This window comes from Trichomycterus rosablanca, chromosome 22 (assembly GCF_030014385.1).
Source record: "Trichomycterus rosablanca isolate fTriRos1 chromosome 22, fTriRos1.hap1, whole genome shotgun sequence".
NCBI lineage: Eukaryota > Metazoa > Chordata > Actinopteri > Siluriformes > Trichomycteridae > Trichomycterus > Trichomycterus rosablanca.
In genome coordinates this window covers 3,536,471-3,563,511 of record NC_086009.1, presented here as the reverse complement: position 1 = coordinate 3,563,511, position 27,041 = coordinate 3,536,471, and the positions used below count along the sequence as shown (strand labels likewise).

General features: G+C 42.6%; 2 protein-coding genes across 2 annotated transcripts in view; both read right to left on the bottom strand.

Moving 5' to 3' along the window:
- Positions 1 to 10,128, bottom strand: part of asic2 (acid-sensing (proton-gated) ion channel 2) — a 205,871-nt gene extending 195,743 nt beyond the window's left edge. Inside the window, exons 1-2 of the mRNA XM_063018395.1 lie at positions 10,024 to 10,128; positions 6,917 to 7,527 (exon numbers count right to left, since the gene is read on the bottom strand). Coding sequence (XP_062874465.1) covers positions 6,917 to 7,510 — 594 coding nt within the window. The 5' untranslated portion in view covers positions 7,511 to 7,527; positions 10,024 to 10,128. The remainder of the gene's footprint in view (positions 1 to 6,916; positions 7,528 to 10,023) is intronic.
- Positions 10,129 to 18,119: 7,991 nt separating this feature from the next.
- hrob (homologous recombination factor with OB-fold) lies at positions 18,120 to 25,784 on the bottom strand. The gene is made up of 10 exons (XM_063019064.1): positions 25,619 to 25,784; positions 25,407 to 25,460; positions 23,089 to 24,012; positions 22,875 to 22,958; positions 21,566 to 21,703; positions 21,035 to 21,143; positions 20,468 to 20,553; positions 19,530 to 19,652; positions 19,235 to 19,424; positions 18,120 to 18,319 (listed from the first exon to the last, which is right to left on the bottom strand). Exons 1-10 carry the CDS (start codon positions 25,628 to 25,630, stop codon positions 18,267 to 18,269), a joined length of 1,773 nt encoding a protein of 590 aa, XP_062875134.1. The 5' UTR covers positions 25,631 to 25,784; the 3' UTR covers positions 18,120 to 18,266.
- Positions 25,785 to 27,041: the final 1,257 nt, after the last annotated feature.

The following is a 27,041-nucleotide window of genomic DNA, read 5'->3' as shown; positions in this document are numbered from 1 at the left end:
GGACCAAAGCTGTGGCCATGAAGAGGGACTGGGGGGGTTTCCTGCCATTCTAAAACATTCCTGCCACCAACAACTGATGAGAACACTGACGGTTCCTGACATTATGCAAAACTAGTGAGTGTAATCAGTTTATTTATCATTTTACATTAGAAAGAGGGGCATTTTGCGCATATCTCAATATATACTGTGCTTCTGGCCTTGGCATAGAAAGCATTCTACGTCATCGAACGTGCTCCCGAAAAGAAGCTGTCTCAATTCTTAGCTGCAAGGCATCTCACTGGGTTTTAAAAAGGATCCACTGACTTCTTCTAAAGTCCAGCGTACATTTGGGATGATGTCTCATGTTCTTCTGCCTTTTCTGAATCCTGCTTGTACATCTGGCAGTTCTCTTTTACTGTAAGGCTCTATTGTACGGTAAATAATCTTCAGCATCATTTTACTGGCTTTAACATGATATGATGGTGACTGAAGTGTAAGTTCATCTATTCTGCAGATATAAATACTGACTTTAGAAAACAATTTGCAAAAAAACACTCGCATGCTGCATTGTAATAACATTTTAAACTAAAAATGGTCCTGGAGCATGTGTACCTCAAGTGTTCCACTGTGTGATCACACCCACTGTATGTTGTGCTTACAGATACAAGATATATAACACAAACCGTCAACACTTTGTCTTGTGTAATTACAATTTACAGTTGTACAGTTCAGGAGAAAAAACAGCAAAACAGAAAACCATGTTCTAAACAACCCCCCCCCAAGTTTCAAGTTCCCGAAAGAAAAGCTTTAATCTGTATCATACACGCAGGCTGTACTCAGAGGAATCCTCGGCTCTTCGTCTGTAACGAGTGAGAGCTTTCAACCTGAAGCTCCCATCGTCTGCTTCTACACCAACAGTCAGTCATTCTGTTGTTTCTTTAGATTCAGTTCTCTTGGTAAAGTAAAAGTGTTGTTTGATTACAAGTGCAATAGGTTTTCACATATGTGCAACATCACTGCTTTATACGAGGGATCTTCAAAAAGTTTCCTCACTTTCATATTTTGGTTGGAAGCGATGAGGGTGGGAGGAGGAGGAGTAATCGGTCGTGTCTAAGAGACTGAGAGAGAGTTTATAGTCCGGCTGTAGCTCCATCTGATTTACACCTTTTTGGACGCTTTGATGATGTGAAAGCAGCGCTGCATCAGTGCTGGAAGGTGACGATGTAGAAAAGTGATGTAGTTTGTTTTTGAAATTCTTAATAAATAGAGTTTTAAAAAAAGTGTGGAAACCTTTTGAAGATCCGTCGCATAAAGTCAACCTGTAGCTTTTTTAAACGCATTTTTTCCCTTTTTCTTCCAATTTAGCGTAGCCAATCCGCTGCTGGGGACCCCGACGACGTCCAAGTACACACACACTCCCTCTGACATGTGTGCAGTCCTACCAATCCCTTCTTATTCTCCCACACTTCGGTGATTTGCATGTGATGGCAGCTTCACGTAGGGAGAACCACGCCCTGATCTCTACGCTCCTCCACTTTCCTTACACAGTGTTGAAGACCCCACCCCCTCCAGCGCTGGTGTGCTGGTGAATTATCCTGCTGAGCCACCTGGGCACCGTCAACCTGTGGCTTTATACATTTTTTCATATACTTTTAGATACTTAATACATACTTCTATATATTTTTAATACTTTTGAGGACTTAACTGTTGTGTGTATTTCACTGTTTTAGCGTGTATGATTATGTGACTGTGTGTGTTTTTGTTTCCAAGTAGTTGCACAGACAACAAAAAACACTGTATTTTCTATACAATGACATTAAAGTCATTCATTCATTCATATATTCATGCAGAAGTGCTTCAACATAGTTTTCTTCCGGGCGGTTGAGTTGACGTCATTGCCCCGCCACCTTTGTGATCGTTTGCCTCCGACATTGTTCTATACTGCTGCTGTTTGCGCATGAAATAAATTCTGATTATAAACACTTATAAATAAATACACACAGCAGTGAGACAGCCAAGGTTGAAGCTTTAAACCAAGCTATAAACATGACCCTGTAGACTACATGGATTTATCGAGAAATAAAAATAAAAAACTAGGCTCACATTTGGGCCACAGGGAAACAGCCACCACACCGGGATGACACTGCAGAATCCTTTATTCCCTCCTCAACACTCTCACTTCTGCCTCCTTCACACCTCCTAACGTGGTCTCTCGTCTGCTTGCTCTGACTTTGATGAATGTTCAGGCTGATTTCTGAAGGCATTCATAGGCTTCTCCTCTGGTGATTCATACATCTTACTAAATAAGATGAATAACAACGTGTCTAAAGAATCTGCTGCGCTCCATCCATGAATGAAATAACAACAGTGAAGGTTTATCGCCCAACAACACATGCCAGCGATGAAGAAATCAGAGGGTTTTAAACTGAAATATATCAGATTTTATGCAGGTAAAATGACAATTGGACCATAATTAAGAAATGTGACTTATTTACTGCAGAGCCGTCCACATAATCAACCTAACAAGAAAACAAATAGATCAGAGGAAACACAAAGCTCCTGATCTGCTCCTGCTTGAAGCAAAAGTATAAAAACTCTCAATAATAACCAGTTCAGTAAACATATGCCTGTACTGGGCAAAGTGGAAATGTGTTCTGTGGTCTAATGGGTCATATTTTCGAATAGTTTTTGGGAAATATTGGACATCATGTTCTCTGGGCTAAAGAGAAAAGAGACCATCCCGATTACTACAGGTAAAAAGTTCAAAAGCCAGCGTTAGTACTGGTATGACGGTAACTTGGAAACAGTACTGGTATGACGGTAAAATGGATTCTCAGACCAGCGCCGAGATTCTAAACTCCTCGGTTTGAAACTCGGCGTTGCCACCGGTCAGCTGGGCGCCATCTAGCGGGCATAATTGGCAGTGGCTGCAGCAGACTCGTTTCTGCTAGGGCGGGATGAACGGACTATGTGGGTGGGGTCTTCGAACGCTGTGTAAAAACCCTGATTAGCAGATAGAGAGGCACCTGTGCACAATGCATGGGTGAAAAAGGATTCCGCTAAGGGCTGCGCGCGGGTCGGAGGAGGCGTGAAAAGCAATATACCTACCTCCCCCAGCAGCAGAAGACAGATTGACTAAACTAAAACTGGGAGAAAACGCATAAATAAAGTAGAAAAAACTGTCAGGATTATTGTCATTAATGGCTTTACTTTAATTAGGGTCATGATTTACATTTACAACATTTAGGAGATGCTCAAGGGTCTTGCTCAAAGGCCCAACAGTGGCAACCTGGCAGTGGTGGGGCTAGAACCAAACCTTCTGATTACTAGTCCAGTACCTTAACCACTAAGCTACAACTGATGGCAACACTGCAAAGCCTAATTATGCCTTAAACTCTTTTCTGGCATGTTTTGGGATTTATGAGGTACGTAAATTAAATCCACACAGATGTGGTGAGTACATACTAAACTTCAAACTAATTAAACCAGAAACAACAAAGAAAACATCTGGTCCGGGCCCACGGTGCTGCGCAGCACCAAAATTGACAGTTATGCCTACGTACCTCCAATAAAAAATGCCAAATAAAAAAAACACTGATACAGTGGATTCGTTTTTGCTATTGTCACCCGTCTTCCAACAAATTCTGTACGCTGTATTTCACATTTACAGGCCTGTAAACACTGCAGTCCTATTTATCAGAAGGAAAAGCGCATCTTTGGTCTCTCAGCTCAGCAGCATCCATCACTCCAGCTGGCATCGTCCACTGGAAACAAACAGCAATCAGTGGCCGATATTAACGTCAGTGATGGTTGTAAACAAGCACTTCAGTCAAAGCGAGCAGACAGGGTCAGACCCACAGGATCCATTTATAATCGCTGGGATTTAATCCAGTGAAACGGCTACCAAAACAACATAATAAATATGAGATATTGCTCATTAGGGTAGGAAATAACTGGGATTATTGGATTTCATAGTCGGCCCATCAGAGTTTTGAAGAATTATGTCCATTCGAGTAAATAAAATTTAACATTAAGCTGATTTAAAAGTAAACGCTCAGTACAACCAGGATTTACAATTTAGTAGCCCAAATACAAACAATGCATTGTTTTACATATTTAATCATTGCCAGCCTATTATGGGCATCATTTGGAGATCATAAACAGAACTGAGCAGTATCGGGTCTCCTGTAATTGTGCTCACTCAGTATCTGGCTTGATATATTTTCAGTAAGCGCTCGTGTCCCTTCTAGGAAAAAAGGGAAAGAATTTTTACACTATGGATAAATTCATGTTTTTCAGCCACAACAATTGCTAACAGTGTAATAAATCAATCATATAGAGAAAATTAGATGCCTCCAGCTTTGCAGCAACAGTTTAGGGAAGGCCCTTTCCTGTTCCAGCATGACTGTGCCCCTGTGCACAAAGCAAGATCTATGAAGACATAAAGAAAAACTGCACCCAGTCCTGACCCAGCTCTACTGAACAGCTTTGGAATGAACCGGAATATCAACTGATGTTTTCTTGACCAACATCAGTGCCCAGCTGTACACAAATTCCCACAGACATACTTCAAAGTCTTGTGGGAGAGCAACTGTTGTTCTAGCTGAAAAAAAATCACATAGCAGTCACTCTATGGGCACCCAGGTGGCGCAGTGGGATATTCCGCTAGCACACCAGCACCAAGATTCTGAATTCCTCTGTTCGAAACTCGGCGTTGCCACCAGTCGGCTGGGCGCCATCTAGAGGGCATAATTGGCAGTGCCTGCAGCAGACACAAAGTAGCCACCGTGTCTGCTAGGGCGGGATGACCGGACTATGTGGGTGGGGTCTTCTAACACTGTGTAAGGACCCTGATTAGCAGATAGAGGCGCCTGTGCAGAGTGCATGGGTGAAATAGAAGGGTTCCGCTAAGGACTGTGCATGGGTCGGAGGAGGCGTGAGCAGGAAATATACCCTCCTCGAACGCAATCGGGGACAAAATGCAAACAGAAAAAAAGAAGTCACTCTATATCAAAATCATTTGGTTTTTAATTGAGATGTCCAACAAGCTCATGGTCAAGTGTCCGAATACTTTCGGACCTATAGCGTAGGACACATTTAATCCTTAAATCTCACCGGCTGTCATTTGTTGAGCAAATTTTACAAGCAGTACAATCTACAAGCATGTCTAATAAACATATTTAGAGAAACTGGGTGACTGAGTGACTCTTGTTGTTTACAGATTACTTCAGACTTAATTGATTAATTAATAGTAACGAATCAGCAGTAAAATCCGACACCACTGTGACAGGAACGTGACGTTACTTCCTCCTGGGAGACATTGTTTAGCTCAACAATCGCACTCTTGTAATTAGTGATTCCTAAGGGAAGTGTGAAAGTGTTTATGTGTGTGTGTGTGTGTGTTTCATTTCCTCCAAGCAGAAGAACTCCAGCATCTTTCTTCAGCGTATTTATTCTTACAACTTCATGGTAGATTTAAGGTGGAATTAAACAGTTCAGGGTTTTGTGAACCACTACGCAGCTGTAGCCTAGTGCTTAAGGTACTAGAGTAGTAATCGAAAGGTCACTGGTTCAAGCCTCTTTTGGGACCCTTAACCCTGAATTGTTAAAGTTTAAGCAACAAGTGGTACAAAACGTGCAGCAAAGCGTGTAATGCTTAAGGGTCAGTTACACCACCTCACTCTGTAAGAAAAAAGTGTCACCAGGGGCCGAAGGGGGCGTGTGACGGTCTACAGCCCTCCTCGGTCGGAAGTTGGGGGCACTAGATTGGGTAAAAAATCCCCCTTAAAAGATGGGATTCCTCATCACTGCTGCAGTTACAACCTCTGCTGGCTGGTCGATGGCGCCTGCACAGAGACGGGGGATAATGGAGATCAGTGCGTGACTCTCTATGCATGATACGGATCTTAATGTGAAGCCACCTTGTGCAGGTGATAAGAAGCGGTCGGCTACTGCACATGTCAGAGTCACGGTTCTCCTTGGTCAGGAATGAAGATCAGCAGCAGCAGAGGAATCGAAATGCGTTCGGTTCATTAGATACGACTAGATTGGGAGGAAAATGAGGAAAACTGCATATTTAAATATCTGTATATTATGCAATTGTATTATGCAAACAGAGCATATTTCTTTTCTTAAGCTTCCTTAAACATCCCTGATGTTTCTGTGAACGAGCGATGATGAGCAAATGAGAGATTATGAACAAAACAGATTTTCTCTTTCTCTTCTCTCTGTTCATTATCATTGGTGGTCACGCTATTAATTTTCCAGTAAATTACATTACAGCACACGGCCTCATTAAACCTGATGAGTGTTCGGCCAAGTGAATGTCCCCTAAAATTATAGAGCACACACCTGCAACCTCTCTCACTTACACTCTCATTTACACTCTCATTTACACACACACACACACACACACACACACACACACTTGTTTGTGCCCTCTTCCACAACAACGTGCACCAACATGCTGGTTAGAGCGGCGTTTATGAGGATGTAAAAGCCGTGCCCGTGATAAATACAAACACTCCCACCTGAAGTGAATTATCGCTCAGGATTTTTCATTAGCAAATTAAATCAACAGATCAGTCATCTGTGCCTCCTTGCCCCCTTTGTTGGCCATAACAGGCATGCAGATGCAGCTGGACTCATTACGTTATCATATTACGGCTTGTCACTATCAGCGCTAATGAAATTGTGTAAATGTGTTACAGGAGTTTATTCAGAAATGATCAATAAAATGTATCATGATGTTAAATGTGAAATTATACCCTAGTGTGAGGTGGAAAATCCATCGAGCGATTAACACAAAGCTCTGGCTTAATCTTTAAACAAGCACCTTCAAATGAAGTCTTGCTCTTTCATCGCGAACAATTCACCTCATAAGAACCAGTTTACCAATAAATTTCAGCTTAAAACATTTTAAAACCAGTAAACTCACGGGTTTAAAGTCGCTGGGGCCGCACTCCTGTCCCTCGTAGCGGCAGTACAGCATCATTTCCTGCAGGTCATGTCCGACGCGCTCCCCGAATTCCCTCATGCTGAACGGCTTGGGCCGGAAACCACTGAAGTTGGCACGCTCGGCGAGGAAGCTGAGGACGTGCGGTTCGGCTAGCTGCGGCTCCGGCACGCTCAGGTGCACGTCCAGAAGCGCCAGCAACTCTCCGGCGTGGTACAGGTCGTTACGCGTCAGCCGCGTGAAGCGGTAGGCGTTCAGGTTGCAAACGGTGACGGTGGGGAACACCAGGCTGGTCGCGGGCACGGCGCTGACGCTGGCCACGTGCGGGTACGACAGGAAGTGGCCCACTCGCTCGGCACCCTCCAGCGCCAGCAGGGCCAGGCAGGACAGGAGGGCGGCGCTCCAGAGCAGGCGCCGCAGGGTGGAGGAGCGCCGATAGGGGAAAACGAAGCGCAGGCCGTGTAATGTGCTGCGCTGGGCAAACGAGTGCCAGGACAAAAGACCCGCGAGGTGGACCGTGCCAGCGCTTTCTGTGTCGTGGCTTCCCTCGCTGGCGCAGCTGTCCTTCAGCTCCATCGTGGCCACTGGCACACCTACAGGGAAGAACAGTGAGTCAACACAAACGCTCACAGGAACACATTTACACACATTAACTAAAATCAAACCTTTAAGTCCAGGCTGGCACCCAGTACTGAGCCAAAAACGTTACCAGCCTGATGTCCAGCTTCATGCAAAATATGCCAAATCCGATTCAGTATTTAGCCAGTGTTACAAATCAATACTGGCCCTGGTGTACACACACTTCTAGTCAACACACACCTCCACATTCCTTTATTTATGGCAATATTTATAGCTGTGCCTCCATTCCCCTAACTGAAATGCTTTCTGGAGGTGAGTTTGTGTGTAAGTGGCATCGCTACGAATGTATCTGAGGTATAAATCTTGTGGTAAAGGAAAAATAAATGAAATACGGAAGACGTGGCAGCCAGGACGGCACCAACGCTGGGCAAACGAGCTTCCGTGCATGTAAGCGACACACACACATACACAGAACACCCCGAACGCAGAGGCAACTGGAATGTAGATCCTTTCATGCTCTTTCATTCACTCACTGTCTGTTGTACCACCTTTTTATCCTGATCAGGGTCGCGGTGGGTGCAGTTCAATGGCCAAAAATTAGGAAACACCCCGGACAGAGGGCAAACACACACACACACACATCTAAAGCAATTTTAGTTGCTCCAAATAACATGACTGCATGTCTTGGACTGTGAGAGGAAACCTATGCAGACACAGGGAGAACATGCCAACTCCACACAGAAAGGATTCAAACCCAGGACCTTCCTGCTGTGAGACGACAGTGCTACCCACCGAGCCACCGTGCCGCCTCACTAGGAACTACAGAGAAAGAAAAAAGACAGTTTGCGTAGAGCAGCTACAGCTTCTGAAGATACACTTAATGACCAAAAGTATGTGGACACCCCCCTAACGATTGAATTTATTATATAAGGAAAATGATATGCATCTAACATTAAGGCGACAGTTTGGGGAATGCCCCCGTGTACAAAGCAAGCTCTATAAAGACATGGTTTGACTAGGTGTGAGCAAAGGAGCTTCAGTCGCTCTACACAAGACACTGGTGAAGTTCAATCCAGCTGAAGCCAGGCTTTCTCTTCCTTCTGTTTTGAATGAATGGGCACAAATTCCCACAGACACACTCCAAAGCCACACTTCATGCTTGGAGGAACGAGGGAGCAATATAAATATAGGCGACAGTGCTACCCACCGAGCCACTGTGCTGCCTCACTAGCAATTACAGAGAAAGAAAAAGGCAGTTTGCATACAGCATACACTATATGACCAAAAGTATGTGGACACCCCTCCTAATGATTGATTTTAGTTTTTTCCATGCACACAAACTGCTAAAAGGTAAATAATATGCATCTAACATTGAGGCAACAGTTTGGGGAATGCCCTAAGTTCAAAACAAGCTCCATTAAGACATGGTTTGACCAGGTGTGAGCAATGGCGCTTCAGTCGCTCTACACAAGACGCTGGTCTCAACCCAACTAAAGCCAATTTGGTCAATAGACTCTTCCAACTCCATTGATCAAAAGGGCACAAACTCCCACAGACACACTCCAAAGCCACACTCCAAGCTTCCCAAAATAGGGGATGGAAAGGGGAAGCAATTCAATTGAATATAAATGCCCAGTTTTGGAAGACGATGTCCAACAAGCTCATGGTCAGGTGTCCCAATACTTTTGTCCATATTGTGAATCTGTGAATCACCTAAGGTTCCAGGTATCACTTCATTTTCAGCCTCCAGTCTACCATGTGTCCTCTTATTACATATTTTTTAATATTTAATTTTAAGCTTAGCGTGTCAGACAGCATCACACACACACACACACACACACACACACACACACACACACACACACACGGTAGACAACCAATGTCAGGCACAAGTAACTGTGGTGGTTTTATTATTTATTAGGATTTCAGCGTTGTGTTTTACACACTTTGGTCACACTCATGACAGGACAGGTGACACACAAGACCCATCAGTTCACCAGTTCAAGTCCCTAATGTCAAACACACTCATGGACAAATTAGTATCTCCAGTTCACCTCACTTGCACGTCTTTGGACTGTGGGAGGAAACCGGAGCTCCCGGAGGAAACCCACGCAGACATGGGGAGAACATGCAAACTCTACACAGAAAGGACCCGGACCGGTCCACCTGAGGCGACAGTGCTACCCACTGTGGTGGTGTGTATGCACGTGTGTCAGAGGAAGAGTGTGTGTGAAAATAGGTGGGTCAGTACACGAGACGTCGTGCTGGATGCTGAACAAGAGCTGTGTGTGTGTGTGTGTGTGTGTGTGTGTGTGTGTGTGTGTGTGTGTGTTCGGAGCTCCAAAATTCCACCTCCTGTTCTCATGTTGACATACTAAGTCATGCATGCGCCTGCAGCACAAACAAACGAGCTTTCGTGGATACAATCCACACACACACACACACACACACACAACCCACAGAACACACACACACACACACACACACACAGCGGGGATGTAGATACTCACACGCACGCGTAGCAGCACCGCTCACCCTCCGTGTCTCATGCACGAGCTCTCCTCGAGCCGCTCGGTGTTGCCTTCGCTCGCGCTTCCCTCCAGATCGGTGTGCACGTGCTCATACTTGACGTTCACTTTTCATCCACGCACCGGTGGAAGGGCGCGCGCAGCCGTGGACGGGCAGAAAGCGGAGTGCAACGGAGAGCGGGGACGAGCGTCACGCACGCGGTTCAGGGAGAGCAAGAGGAGGGGGAGACGAGGAGGAAAACAGCGGGGGGGGGCGCCAGGTCCACTTCCACTTCCACTTCCACGCGTGGTTATAGATGGGGGGGCATGACTGTGTGTGTGTGTGTGTGTGTGTGTGTGCACTATATGGACAGAATAGTTGCTAACAAGTGTGATGCACGCACACCCACAAACTCCCACGCATGCATACACCCACACACACACACACACACTTAGACTGTCACACACAATTACTCACATACGTACACACACTTACATGCACATACACACACACACACACACACACTTGCACATATACATTCATACACTAACACACACTTAGATTCTGACACAATTATGCTTACTCATACACACATACACATATATACACACGATCACACACACACATAAACTAACACAAATACACTCACCTATTTAATTGCACACATACACACACTGACACACACACATACAGTATATATATATATATATATATATATATCAGTGGCGATTTCTCTAAGACTGCAAGGGAAGCTCAGCTTCCCCTAAAATGTCAAAAATTAAATGGTCAAATATGTACAGTTGTGTTAACATTTCATCGACTACAAATGCGTTAGAACACGTTCATCTCGAAGACGAGTTCGTTCAGAATCAGCTACTTATCATACTTTCCCTTAGCGTCAATGCATTTGCCCGCAGAAGCTGAGCGTCTCTTCACTTCTATGGGGCTGCATGGGTTTGTTTTTTTCATTGCTTCGAAACTCGCCGGTCATTGGATAAATGCCGTGATTTTGTCCCGCCCCCGGACGCTGAGCGTCTCTGGGGGTGAACGGAGCTGTGGGCGGGTCTGGACGCTGAGCTTCTGCAAGATGATTGGAGGATCAGTCGAAAGGCTGGATCCCGTTTTGATTGACAGCTATCACTTAAAGCTTCAGTCCCATCGCGGATTTTGCGAGTGAAGTCGAAAGACAAACTGCATCCCATTTCAGGCCATTTTCTTGAAAAGGAACGGAGGGCAGAATTTATGTATAAATAAATTGACAAATTTTATAATGTAAGCCGACAATGAGCTTCCCTACTTTGAAAGACCAGCAGCCGCCACTGATATATACTTATACATACACACACACACTTAGACTTACATGCACATACACTCACATACACACACACTTGCTCATATACACACATACACTAACACACACTTAGATTCTGACACAATCATGCTTACTCATACACACATACGCATATATACACATGATCACACACACACATAAACTAACACAAATACACTCACCTATTTAATTGCACACATACACACACTGTGACACACACACACACATATATATATATATACTTATACATACACACACACACACACACTTAGACTGTGACACATAATTACTCACATACATACACACACACTTACATGCACATACACTCACATACACACACTTGCACATATACACACATACACTAACACACACTTAGACAATCACACACACAATTATGCTTACTCATACACACATACGCATATATACACATGTTCACACACACACATAAACTAACACAAATACACTCACCTATTTAATTGCACACATACACACACTGTGAAACTTATATATATACACTTATACAAACATACAGACACACACACTTGCACACACACACATACACACATTTGCACACACACATGACCAACACAGTCTTGTTCTCTGGACTCTGACAACTTCAATACATACAACAACTTATTGACTGTATTACTTTCAGCCAACTGCTAACAGGTGTAATAAATCAATCATATAAAGGTAATTAGATGCTTCCAACTTGGCAGCAACAGTTTAGGGAAGGCCCTTTCCTGTTCTAGCATGACTGTGCCCCTGTCCACAAAGCAAGTTCTATGAAGACATGAAGAAAAGCTGACCTCAACCCTACTGAAAACAGCTTTGGCCTAGCGGTTAAGGTACTGGAATAGTGAGCAGAACGTTGCTGGTTCAAACCCCACCGCTGCCAGGTTACCACTGTTGGGCTCTTGAGCAAGGCCCTTAATACTGAATTGCTTGGACTGTACTGCAAGTTGCTTTGAATAAAAGCATCTGCTAAATGCCGAATGAACTGGAACATAAAGCTGACCTCAACCCTACTGAAAACAGCTTTGGCCTAGCGGTTAAGGTACTGGAATAGTGAGCAGAACGTTGCTGGTTCAAACCCCACCGCTGCCAGGTTACCACTGTTGGGCTCTTGAGCAAGGCCCTTAATACTGAATTGCTTGGACTGTACTGCAAGTTGCTTTGAATAAAAGCATCTGCTAAATGCCGAATGAACTGGAACATTAACTGAGGCTTTCTTGGCCATCAGTGTCCATCCATGCAAATCCCCTTTTGGCTGAATGTGCACAAATTCCCACAGGCATGCTTCAAAATCTTGTAAGAAGCCTTCTCAGAAGAGTGTCTGTCGTTAAAGCTAAAGATCACATAGACGTCAATGTTTTAATAGCATGTGTTTTTGACTCGGGATGCCCAACAAGCTCATGGTCTGGTGTCCAAACACTTTAGACGTGACCATTGAATGGGTCATGACCCTTGGGTGGGTCGTGAGCCAAAATAAATGGGTTGCAGAGAAAATGATAATAATTAACTGAACGAATTTTAACAGGCACATAAACACAGAATGAACTTGTACATGAACGCCCCCTTGTGGAGGCTTTACGTTACATCTTGTAAACCACAGTGTGACCAGATTGCCTCTATTTTTTAAAATGAAGTATATTTCATTTTGTGTTTCATTTTAACACTTTGTGTTGCCTGGGTCACGGTAAAAATCATGGGTGCCTTGAAAAAACGTTTGAACGTTGTTTTAGATCATGGTATGTGTGTTGGGTTACACAGATCAGAACATGCAGTATGTTTGAATCATATTTCTGATCACACCTCCATCTCTTATGTAAAGAAAAAAAATGCGCCTTCGATATCAAACCCGATTTTAGAGAATTCTCCTCAGAAGTGTTCCCGAGTCGTGCACTTACATTATTCCACCTGACAGCTGCTCTATTCTTGCTCGCCCACTCCATGCCAATTGTTCTCAACCTGCAGTGTTTTTGTCCCACACCTCTCGCCCTTATAATAACAGCCACTTTATCCCTGCTGAACCAAGTTAAAGCGAAGTTCACTCCATGTTGGAGAGAAATGGCTCGTGTCTTTCTATTTGTCTGACCTCATCCATTTAAAGCTACGTGACTATGCCTACATAAAAGTTTTAAAAGCCTCACACACACACACACACAGGATGGAAACAGAATCGTACAATTGGAAATACGAGTACAATAAACCACCACTAGAGCACACAGGTTTGACCCGCCTAATTAGTCTTAGATCTTGTTCTTTAATAACAGCACCAATTAAGATCCTTCTACTAATCGCAAATGTATTAAGCTTGCTGGTCAAAAAGCTGCCAAGAGAATTCACTTGGGGAAGTGACTGTAGTCTCAATTTCTATTTGCCAAATGCACTACAAATATAATTAATGCATTATACTATTCTGTGGAAGTTTAATCAACGCTTTTGAATAGAAAAATGTATTAAAACAGCTCACATTTGACTGCAGTAGGCTTAGTAAGCAGCCAGTAAAATGTGTTTATTACATTTGTGGCATGTATCAGACACTTTTATCCAAATGAGCAATTTAGGGTTAAGGGCCTTGCTCAGGGGCCCAACAGTGGCAACTCGGCAGGGGTAGGGCTTAAAATGGTAACCTTTTGAGTACTAGTCCAGTACCTTAATTTCCAAGCTACCACTTCTCTTCTTCACAATTTGGTTCCATTCATGACAGGACAGGTAGTTACAGGTAGTTATGGCCAATTTTGTATCTCCAATTCACCTAATTGGAGGAAACCCACACAGACAAGGAAAGAACATGCAAACTCCACACAGAAAAGACTCAGTTCACTCCAGCTGGCAATCAAACCCAGGACCTTCTTGCTGATAAAGAAGCTGTACGGTATAGACACAGTTTCTATCTGCTGATGTACAAATCACACGACCCTGGCCTATTTATGAATGTTAAACGTGTCTGTGAGCATGTCTATCAGATATTAGGCTGGTTCCCATGGGCGCGTGCAGCCTGTGATTACACAACATCACTAGCATAGCAAAATCAAGCAGATGTTAGACTCAGGGCAAAGTAAGGACACACCATGGACAGGATGAATAAATAAACAGATAGAGAGACAGAGAGATAACTAGCCAGGGAGAGACAACTTCTACAGTCAAGGTTTAGAAAAGAAGCACATTTTTATTATTGTACCCATAACTGTGGTTGTCATCAGACTCTTTTGCAATGTGTTTGTCCATCATTAAAAAAAACTGTGACTGTGCTTTTGTCAAAACAACATGGTCACTGCTGTAGGTGTTTGGGGTCAGATTAAAATTTCATATATTCATCGTCTGTTTTACCACCTCTTTATCCTGGTCAGGGTCGCGGTGGGTCTGATTCATCGGGCAAAAGGCAGGAAAACACCCCTTTATTTGTCATATATACTTATACATGAGTACAGTACAATGAAATTCTTGTTTGACATTGTAGTGGTACAATGGTCAGCCATCGTACAGCGCCCCTGGAGCAGACAGGGTTAAGGGCCTTGCTCAAGGGCCCAACAGTGGCTGCATAGCAGAGGCTGGATTTGAACCGACAGTCTTCTGATTATTACCCCAAAGCTCTACCCACTAGGTTAGCACAGTCACACACACACTTACACTCAGGGCATCTTCTTGTAGCTCCAGTTGGCCTGACTGCATGTCTTTGGACTTGTGGAAGGAAACCGGAACATCCAAACTCCACACAACAAGGACCCAGGCCCGTCTTGCTGTGAGGCAACATCGCTACCCACTGAGCCTCCGTGCCACCCAATGTCAGTAAAAACACTGATTTTTTCAACTTTGTTAGTTCAATAAATGGTCAAGCTAAATTAAAAAATCCCAGATTCTTGCTTTTATTGCATTTTACAAAATGTCCAAGTGTTTTTGGAAATTTGGTTTGTACTAAATTATCAGATATCCTTGTTGGTTGCTGTGGTGTTACCATCATTTGCATGTATGTTATTTGTATGCATAATCACAATATACACGGAAGGGACACGGAACCCTCAGTATTCAGATATGCTCAAAATTCCCCCTCCAATATACTAATGTAAAAATTATAAATAAACATATACCACACACTAGCTTTGCTTAATGTTAGAATCAGTGTTCCCATCAGTTCTTGATATGGCAGTCATGTTCCCAGTAGATTAGATCCACTTTCACTATTGTTCATTTCATAGCTACAGCCTTGAGTACAATGTGTTGTGTTCCTTAAAGTTTAAATATATATATTTTTTTTTATTCCAAATCCTACTTTATAATCACACTATACGTAACACTCAGAGCACCTTTATTGTAACAGCAGCAACTGTGCAAGACATAAACTACCCCAAAAAAGCTTGTTTGGTAGCTTTATTATGCAGAACAGTTTGAAGCTGTTGGATCTTGTGGCCGGGTTCATTAATCACAGGGCTGTTTGTCACCGGTGGAACATCTTAAGGCCGCACAGAAAGCGTTTAGTCTGGATAAACCTTCAGATGGATTGAAGGGCCACAATGACTCGAGTAAAAACGTGTTTATTAATACCATGACCCACAGATTGTTCTACATGAGGGGGAGTCGCCCTCTAGAGACTGATTTGCATCCTGCATGATTTGTGCAATGCAAGCCATTATTTTTTTGATGATGCAATAGTTATTTATTAGGATTTTAACGTCATGCTGTGCACTTTGGTTACATTCATGACAGAAATGGTAGCCACTCGCCACACAAGATTCCTCAGGTCACAAATTTAATGTCAAACAACACAGTCATGAACGCAGACACGAGGAGAACATGCAAACTCCACACAGAAAGGACCTGGACCACCCTACCTGGGAATCGAACCCTCTCGCAGATGATGCAATAAATTTGGTTTCTGATGTATTTTAACATGAAGTCTGATGAAGTTTAACCTGGAAAAGTGGGTATTAAAGCTGTTTGAATTATTAGTTTCTAATAATTAGTAACAATCTAATCATCTAAACTTATGGATGGGTGGATGGATGAATGGAAAGTAATCTGCTCTTATGGATCTGAGAGTTACATTAGAATTAACTTCTTACATTTAAATGTCATGGGGCGCTTTTATACCTTCTTTGGTAAAGACAATCAGCATCATAAGGTCCTATTTGCATCTCCAATTCTAATTAAATGTTGTCATTTATGTGTAAGTCATATGTACTGCAAGAAACGCCCACTATTAAGAACATTCTGGGAAAGCTTTCCACAATATTCAGAGTGTATCATTGCATATTCAAACCAATTAAGTCAAAGATTACTTGTAAGGTCAAGAGCTGATGTTGGGCAGGACGGCCTGACTTACACTCATGTTTATCACATACTGTAGGTGTTGAGTAGATCCGAGTTCTTCACATCTCCTCCCTAAACTGTATATACTGAATTTACCTTGTAATATTACTGATTAAACACCTGTTAGGAATAGAAGTTCAGTCTATGATATTAAGTTTAGTCATTTGAACACAGGCAGATAAATATGAGCCAACAGAAGGTGGTTACTAGGTGGTTACTCAGGTCACAGACTACATTCATACAGCTTTAGTACTCAATCTTTCAGGTTCAGAGACAAAAAAATTCAACCCACCAGCCCTATTTTAGATCTGCAGAATAAAGGATCATTTAAGGGAGCCCACACAAAACCTTTCTGTCTTGGAATAAAATCCTAATACTGATTTTCAGGCTCTTTTCATTCATACACCGTATTGCCTGCGGCACCTCCGACGTCCCTGACAGCTGCAAGCCTTCTAGCCTGCTAATCATTTAATGAGTCGTCTCAGGCAAGTTCCCTGTGGCTCTTCAGCTCGGCTAATGAGTGCAATTTAAAGACAGATTAGTCCTCCGCTGAGATTCGCACACAACAAATTCTGTCTCCACTTTGAACGGCAGGGCTTCTGGAACACGCTGTCGGATTAGGTTAGCGATGCATCGCGTCTGAGCCTGGATTTCGCTCTAAGCAAAGAAAATGTCAAATTCTAGGGCGCCCTTTCTTGCTGTTATTCTGAGCAGATGGAGCTAGATAAAACGGCCTGGCTGTGAGGAGGTGCACTTGTCGGTGCGCTCTCAGTGCAGGTCTCAAGCCTGGATAACAATACGAGGGTTGCATCAGGGAGAGTAGCTGCATAAATAATTGCAAGATCAGGTCTGCAGACGAGAATGATCAGCTGTGGCGACCCCTAAATAAAACATCTAATCAGTGTAATATAATTACGTCTTATTTTCATCTACGTTCTTTTTTTTTTACATGTAGCAGATGTAACATGTATTGAAAATGTTTGGTTGGCGTCCTTCATTGTCCATTTTTGCTTAAACATAGAAGCCTGAAAAAGATTTGATTATGCTTTACATTTAATTAAAGGGCCGTTAAAGGGCAGCTGTAGCCTAGTGGTTAAGATATTGGTCTAGTAATCAGTAGGTTGCCGGTTCAAGCCTCACCACTGCTAGGTTGCCACTGTTGGGGCCCTTGAGCAAGGCCTTTAACCTTCAATTGCTTCGATTGCACACTATCACAACTGTAAGTAGCTTTGGATAAAAGCGTCTGTTAAATGCTGAAATGTAAAATCTATATTGAAAACACAAAAAGAAAAAGATCCATTTGGTCTGGTGTGCTAGTGTGTGCTGGTGAGCGGCCATATAGACATCACTGACCATGTCCACATGGAAACCGGACCCACTGCGATTCTGACCAGGAAAGCATATAAATGAAATGAAAAACATTTTAAATATAAGAGACACCTGGAGACAGAAGGATTTAAACAGAAGGATTTATTCTTCAGCACTTTAGATGACCGCTTTCTTTGATTATATACATATTTTACAGAAGCCTTTATACAGAACAAACAAAACAAAAATATAATTAAAGTATTCTGCTGTGATGCTAATAAGGTGTATTTAGTTTCAGGCAGTGTATGATTCCACAGGTAACTCCCCAAGCAGCTCGTCAAGGTCGTCTGCAAAACAAATGCACATTATGTCACTATTGTTTAGTAATGTGAGGAAAATGACTAGAGTCAAGACTATAATATAATTAGGGCTCTACTAAATTCACAGGAAAATGTGCTTCATTTCATGGACCTCGTTTTTCAAAAATCACAGATTTTTAAAGAAAAGAGCCACATTTTACAGCAGTCATGATGATAGAATATATGGAAGCTACATCCAGTTCATGTTCTGTCTCAAAGACGAAAATTCTCCCCCGTCCACAGAACTAGTTGTTAGTTTTCCAAACTCAGTTACCCGAGTCGTGTTTTTAGCTGCTTTACACTTCAACATCTTGACATTTTGACTAAGCGATTGCTGACCGAATTGCCGTAGGATTGCTAGGACGCCTCATAGTTAAAATTAACCAGTAAACGTGAGGCACTTGAACGCTACGCAAATGAAAAATGTTAAATCCCTAACCACTAGGGATGTAACGATGCACCACAAGACAGTTAAAAAACGATTCACATGTGTAGCGATTCAAATCAGTTTACATGTATAATGAATCGATATTTACTTTAAACAGCAGAGGGCACTGGCGCTATTCACCTCGCCAGGTTGACGTCACTACAGGGTTGCCAGATTCGGAATTTTCCAGCCAAATGTATTTGTACTATTCATTTATTTATTTAATGTTGGATTTGTTTTTAAATTTCATTTCAGTTTTTTTTTTTTACACAAAAAGGGAAACGTGCAGCATTGTTTTGCATAGTTTGTACCTACCTCATAAATAAAAGGGCATTCATTATTTAGATAAATAAAAGATAAGCTCAAATACAGTATTTTTTTTAAAGAGAAATAATAAAAGGAAACTTTGTCATAATTAGTCTTCAGTTTCATTTTGTTTAAAAAATTAAACAATTTTTAATTAAACTTAAACTTACCGGTCCCCCACTGAGCATCTTCTGAATGTTCCTGACCTAAAGAGTGCTGGGCTACATTACTACCAGGAGGTGCAGGAATATCTGAGACAGTGCTTTGCTCTTCCTCAGCATCGTCATCAAAATGCAGCTCCATCTGACAGACCGGGCCCCCTTCAACCCCGGGGGGCGTACACGCCAACAATCCAAGTCCCTACAGTCCCAATCAACATGGTAGAGAAAACACACACACACACACACACTGATGAATCTTAATTCTTTACTGATTCTCTCACAATAGGAAGACATGATCACTAACCAGTGAGGACTGGGAATGCTGGGAGGACGAGTACACGGTGCCGTCAGGTGGGTAGATACGCAGCAGGTTATTGGGCGTCACGTTTAGGTAGTGGTTCCGATAAGAGGGGGAAAACACGCCCACCTGGATCAGAAAGAGCACAAAGTGGAAAGTGTCAGAGGCAGAGATAAAGAACAGTGTTGGTCCATTACAGGAGAATCGAGCACTTTAAACAGCATTTACTCTTTATTTATTATTTATTCACTTGTCAGGGACTATGCACACATACATTTATCTTAAAGAGAAAAGATGCAGCGCAACAGAGACCGACAACAAGCTAATTTTCATCTGCAGTCCCGGGGCAGGTAAAAACATTACTAATACTAATAAAAAAAACACAGAAATTCAATCAAACGCCTTTAATTAATCATAACACTAACTTACATATAGATAAAACATAAAACTGAAATGCACAACTAGGTTACAGGTTAGGTTACTTTGTACTTTGCCCTATTTGTATCTTCCGTATTCGTATTTGCACCCTGACCAGACAGCAGAGGTCTTAGTTTTGTAGTACTATTGAGGAGAACCCCTGTACGACCATCCCTCCCTTAGACACTAGTGTCCGTTGAGCACGTGTATTAGACTGCTGCGCTATACTAGTACCTCACAAAAATACATTTTAATGTACAAACTGTTAATAGTTATGGTGAGCACCAATTCAAATAGGGTGCTGCAAGCCTACTACCACTGGGATCCAAGGTTCGAATCGCCAGCTGTGCTGTCGGCCAGTCAGGGGTCTGCATACAGACATTATTGACCATGTCCGGGGTGTATTGCACCCAGTGACCCACTGCGACTGTGTATCATGAGATTATATATATACATATATATAAAAATATAATGCAAGTAATACCGATTGTTTGAGCAGTGATTATTATTATTATCATCATCATTACTTGTTTAAGCAGCAGCACAGCACCAGGCTTCAGCTCCTCCTGTCTGTCCTCTAGCAAACGTCGGTGAACCGTCCCCTGGATCTCACCTGGACATCAGAGAATGATTTTAATCACATATAAATACAGAAAACAAAGAAAACAAACCCAGAGAGCAAGTGAGAACGGTCACAACAATCAAGTGTTTCTTTAAATCATTTATAATCATTTATCAAAAGTATTCAGCACAACACATTTCACTAGAGTAAAAAACTAAGTCTTCTCCTGTAATGCTTAATGAGAGTGGAGAATCCAGAGAGAGAAGTGTTAGAGCACTCCTTCCCCCGAGCACGGCCACTTGTGTGTGTGTGAACGCCGGCCAGGAAAGTCACCGTCTGGTGTGCCAGCATACGGGACCTCTAGGCCACCAAGCCCCCCCCACCCCTTTTTTACACCCAATTAAATTCATCGTACAGTCCTAAGAAAGGGTAAAATTGTCCACCAGAGGTGCTGAGGAGCAGCAGGAACTGATTTCCCATCTCCTACACGCACATGAACATCTCTAGAACATTTATAATGCATGTCACTCACCAGTAGGGTCCCGGAACACCGCTTTAGCATCAGCGTGTGTGTGTACGATGCTCTTTAACACCACAGCCATGTTGGGAACTTTATTTTTGGGCAGCTGTCTTAGAGCTGCCTGGAAGAAAACAAACCACAGCAGATATTAAGCAAAGAAAGAGGAGAAGCGGAAAGAACAAGAGAAAATAAACGAGACACGGTCCCCCAGAGCATCCTTTCGAATGCTAATGAATGAAGCCAGCCATTCGTCACGCTAATGAATAATTAATGTGTGTCTGCAATTAGCACTGATTTGTTATGGCACGTAGAAATAATACTTTAAAACGATAATAGCTGCATTAGCACGACCGACGAGGCCGCTGATGAATGACACCGGTATGAGCAACGCTGGACTGTTGATGCGCTGATAATTAAAACGAGATCGACGTTCACTTCTGCACTTAAAGCACCATAAACAGACAACAGATTAATTCCTCAGGGTGGCACTCGGGCGTATCTGACATTTAGAACAACAAACAGGGGTTCGAATCTGAATCATACTTTTCTCAGCACCATGACTGTGCTGTACGAATGCAGGAAACACGCCGGATTCCTTTCATCCAGCCCCATCTCAGCCTTCATCGCCGCCCATGCACCTCCACTGAACTCATCCTCCTCACTCACTGCAGAGCTGGGAACCTGTGAACACCCCAGACACACTCTCAATTCAGATTTCAGTTCAAAAGCAAGCTTAATGCGAGTTAATTCATGTATTTGGACACCTGAACATGAGCTTGTAGGACAATTCAAAACAGACTGACCTCTGTGTGATCTTTTCAGCTCTGACAACAGTCACTCTACTAAGGAGGTTTTTCACAAGACTTATATTCATATCTTGGTGGGTCAGAGCTGTTTTGACAGCATATGAGTTGCACTATATGACCAAAAGTATTTGGGAACCTGACCATGAGCTTAATGGACACCACATATCAAAAACTGCATTGTATTAGAATAGAGTGACTTCTTACAAGACTTCGAAGTATGCCTGTGGGAATTTGTGCTCCAGTTCCAGTTGATTGATGTTCCAGTTCATTCCAGAGCTGTTCAGTGGGGCTGAGGTCAGGACTTTGTGCAGGACACTGGAGTTTCTTTAAACCGAGCTTTTCTTTATGTCTTTATAGAGCTTGAATGCAGGAAAAGGAAAGGGCCTTCCCTAAACTGTTGCTGCACAGCTGGAGGCATATAATTTCCTTTATATAACTGATTTATTACACTGTTAGCAATTGTCATGGCTTAAACACATGAATTCAATAATTATAAGTGGTGTCCCAATACTTTTGTCCATAGTATACAGGTGCTGGACATCCCATTCAAAAACCATGAGCAAAACTGTGAACTTGCTTGGGGTTGTACAAGCAGCAGCGCATTCACAATCGAGAATTGGAAATGACTAGATTGAAAGATAAAGGGAATAAAACGACACTTGGATGGCACCGTGGTGAATTGTGGTAGCCCATTACTGCCGGGATCAAGAGTTCGAATCCCCAACGATTTTATCGGACGGCCGGGTGTCCACACACAGACATGACTGGCTGTGTCTGAGAAGGGGTGGCGGAGGTCGAAGCCACACAACAGATTGCCACTCTGTCCGGGGTGAGTTACTGCTTTTCAAAGTGTTTCCAGTGAAACCGGACCCACCTCAATCCTGACCAGGTTGGAATTGCTTGGTAGCTAAGCTTTATACCTTCAGTGAACTAATAAATAAGAGATTGACTACATTAAGGGCAAAAGAAAGAAGATCTTAGGCTATACCAGTACTTGAGGGTGTGTGTGTGTGTGTGTGTGTGTGTGTGTGTGTGTGTTATATTACCTCACTGCGCTGGCGAGCTACAGCCCCATGTGCTGGTGTCTGAGGAACTTTCACAACAATATCATCCAAACTATGTCCAGTAACCTGTACAGGTGTGAACAAACAAAAAAAACAAGTAAAGTACCTGGTAAACAGCTATAAGAATTAAAATAATCTTAATTAAATACTGGTTTTCTTTATAATACTGCTCTGTTCAGATTAACAGAGGAGTCACCTGCTGCGGCAGAGCACCGGCCGGACCTGGAAAGCGGCGCGTTTTCGACCGAACCGCATCGCTCCGAGGCCTCTGAGGCGTCTTATTAGCGGCAGACACCAGCTGGACCAGGTGATTGGTTAAGACAGGCATCTGGAGGGGACGGGGCCTATGCGTAGGAGATGGAGCAGGAGATATGGCCTGAAACAGTGAGCCCGTGGGGCGTGGTTCCACCCCAGGAGTGACGGGTCCTCTCTGCCACTGAGCCGATGGTCTGACAGGTCTAGGGGTCAGTGGACTGGAGAAACGGCAGGATGGAGGGACACCGGGCTGCAAGTTAGCCCGTGGGGTGAATGTGTTAGAAGACGGTGATCGGACAAAAGACTCTGGAGGTCTGGGTGTTACAGTAGTGTGAGGAACTGGATTAGTTTGACCCGCGCGTGACAGTTTTAACCGTTTAGTTGGGGAAGTGTCGTCTGATGGAAAGTTCCTAACTGAAGCTGAAGTTTTCAGATGAACACACTCGTCCAGCTCCTCCAGATCCACGTCCCAGTCATCAAAATCATCCTGAAGGGATTCCTTTTGAGGAACAGCGCAGACTGGCGGTGGACGCTTCGATTGAGCAGTTTCAGAATGTAATAAAGTGGAGCTTCCCAGAGGTGCTCGAAGAGAAGAATGGGCAACATGGGGGTCAGAGTGTGAGACAGAGGACAGATTCCTGCCGATGCTTCTTAGAGCTTTAACAGGACTGGATTGTGGGAGGCGAAGTTCTGGTTTGGCAAAGTTTGGTGCTGAAAAACTGTCCCTCAAGCTCGCTGCTAGAGCAACAGGGCCCTGCTCGGCATTGTGGGAACACGTCTTGGTCGATTCTTTTAATGGTGTCGAGCCTGGAACTACAGGAGGTCTAGAGGCAGGTGTGTGTGTCCAGTCAGCTTCCAGCAGGTCCTACACCACAGTAAAACAAAACAAAAGCCAATAACATTCAAATTACTCAGACAAACCAGCAAACATTTCATAGCTATTCATTTTTATTTATCTGATCACATTTATTAAGGCTTATTTATGTTTTACATCATATGAATACATTCTGTTTCAATACAGATTTGACATTTACATTTACAGCATTTAGCAGACGGCTTTATCCAAATCGACTTACATTACTTTTACAGTATACAGTCTGAGCAATTGAGGGTTAAGGACCTTGTTCGACCTTCTGATTACCAGTCCAGTACCTTAACCTAAGACATCGTTATACCTTACACAGCTGATACCCAGAGAATCGTCCACCAACCAAAAATATCCAGCCAACAGCGCCCCGTGGGCAGCGTCCTGTGACCACTGATGAAGGTCTAGAAGATGACCGACTCAAACAGCAGCAATAGATGAGCGATCGTCTCTGACTTTACATCTACAAGGTGGACAGACTAGGTAGGAGTGTCTAATAGAGTGGACAGTGAGTGGACACGGTATTTAAAAACTCCAGCAGAGCTGCTGTGTCTGATCCACTCATACCAGCACAACACACACTAACACACCACCACCATGTCAGTGTCACTGCAGTGCTGAGAATGATCCACCACCTAAATAATACCTGCTCTGTGGTGGTCCTGACCATTGAAGAACAGCATGAAAGGGGACTAAAACAGTAATTGTAGAACTACAAAGTGCTTCTATATGGTGAGTGGAGCTGATAAAATGGACAGTGAGTGTAGAAACAAGGAGGTGGTTTTAATGTTGATGGCTGATCGGTGTACATCTTGCACCTGTTTCACACGTACTGATTCCATCATATATTGTGTCATTTTGTTGGGCAGAGCAAAGCTTATAGAACTCAAAACCTTCATTATATACATGCTGAAATTAAAACCTTTTATATTCTATGTACTTATGACAGTAGAATCAGCCACAGACAAATAAAAAGTCCCAGTCATACAAATAATAAAACATATTGTGATATACTGTGAAACCGTCAGAATATTAAAATATACCGTGATACAAATCTTTGATCATACTGCCCAGCCCTACTCTAGTGGTATTTACATTTACGGCATTTAGCAGATGCTTTTATCCAAAGCAACTTACAATTATGACTGAACACAGTTGGAGCAGTTGAAGGTTAAGGGCCTTGCTCAGGGGTCCAACAGTGGCAACTTGGTGGTGTTGGGGCTTGAACCGGCAATCTTCTTATTACTAATTCAGTACCTTAACCACTGAGCTACCACTGAGCTAAACCAAACCTAATTTGAGCACGATTCTTTACTGAATTTTAAACAAGACTGAACTACATGTGTTAGTAAGAGAAATAAAAAGGTTATTTAGGTTTTATTATTTACACATACTTCATCATCCAGCTCGTCCCCAACACTGAACAGTCCTCCCCACTCACTGCACGCCTTAACAAACAGAATAAAACAGGAAACATCACATTAATAAACAAATATATCATTTAAATCCATATTGTGATTAATATGATTCATATCAGACATTATTGTACATTAGGAAGAGGTTAGCTGTTAGCCAGCAAGCTAAACAAAACAAACATGAGCCTTACCTTAGCAGTCATGTCTTACACATGAGTTTACACTTTAAACAAATAATCAGCTGCATGCAGAGTTTGTAAATATTTACCACATCTTATAAAAGAAGCGATTTATGAGTGAAACTTTATTATAAAGATAAATCATCTCTGTTTAAAAGCTTGGCGCCGCCACGTTCGAACATACGTGATGTTACGTGATGACAAAGGCAGAATATGCGAAGCGTCTTTGTCGCCACCTAGTGGTCAGGACAGCAACAACAGCAACATTTCAACTTCGTGGTGAGCGATACTGCAAAATTTGGTATCGATCCGATACCAAGTAAATACAGGGCCGGTATCGCCGATATCGATACTTTTTTAATAATTAAGGTAGATGCATCATCAACTTGCTACATCTGAATGAATTTTCGTGACCTTTAGGTGTATTATTGTAATACATTTTTGTTTTTTTGTAAGTAGCTGCTCTCAGTAGGGTTGTAAATAAATTCAGATGTTTAAAGCGGTCTGATTTATTTAGGAACGCAGGTTAATGCAGTGCTTTATGTGACCAGTGAATACAATTTGCTGCTCCGTATGTGCATCCATGTAACATTCTAACAGCCCAACCAATTAATAGTACAGGGTGTCCCAAAATGAACTGACATTCAAATTTTTTAATAAAACACATTTTTTATTTAAACATTAATAATGTTTTTGCTTTATTTGAAAGTAGACATGGAGGTTATGTATGAAACAAAACATCTGACAAATGACCGCCTCGACCGTGGCAGCACATGTTCACTCTTTTGATGAAATTTTCCATTGACATAATTGCTGAGAAATTTCAGCAATGTTGTGTCGAATTTCTTCTTTGAGGTCCTCAATGGATTGTGGTTTGTTGGTGTACACTTTATCCTTAAGATAACCCCAAAGAAAGAAGTCTAACGGCATGAAGTCACATGATCTTGGAGGCCAATTTACATCACCATTTTTAAAGTGAATCTTTACAATTTATACGCATTGTTCGATTGTGTACCTTTTCATGATTTAACCTCAACGTTTACTAATGACAGCAATTTAAAAATCTCTAATTCTGGTTTTGCAGTGAAAAAATTTTGGCAAATTTAAAATATCAGATCATTTTGGGACACCCTGGACATTTAGAATTAGCATGTATTATTGAACTCATTTAAGGTGTACATTAAAAACCATCAAAACACAGGAGGCAACATGTACCAGATATTTCCTTTCCACAAGTTCCCCTATTGCACATTTAGACACATTACTTTGGACCAGAGATTTGATATGGGCCACATTTTTTTTTTTTTACACCACTTCATACACGTTATTTATGGCATGATCGGTGTTATGTTTAGGTCAACGTTTCTATTAGTCCATTTATACTTTTGTTTTCATTTTCCTGCCAGGAAGTTTAAGACTGCTCTTGTGTTTTCTT

What these genes read in the sequence shown, in the direction of transcription:
- hrob (XM_063019064.1), bottom strand. An exon ending in CCGGTGCTCTGCCGCAGCAG is followed by an intron (nt 22,959 to 23,088) that starts GTGACTCCTCTG and finishes ACACCTGTACAG; the next exon opens with GTTACTGGACATAGTTTGGA. An exon ending in CAGTCATGGTGCTGAGAAAA is followed by an intron (nt 21,144 to 21,565) that starts GTATGATTCAGA and finishes GTTTTCTTCCAG; the next exon opens with GCAGCTCTAAGACAGCTGCC.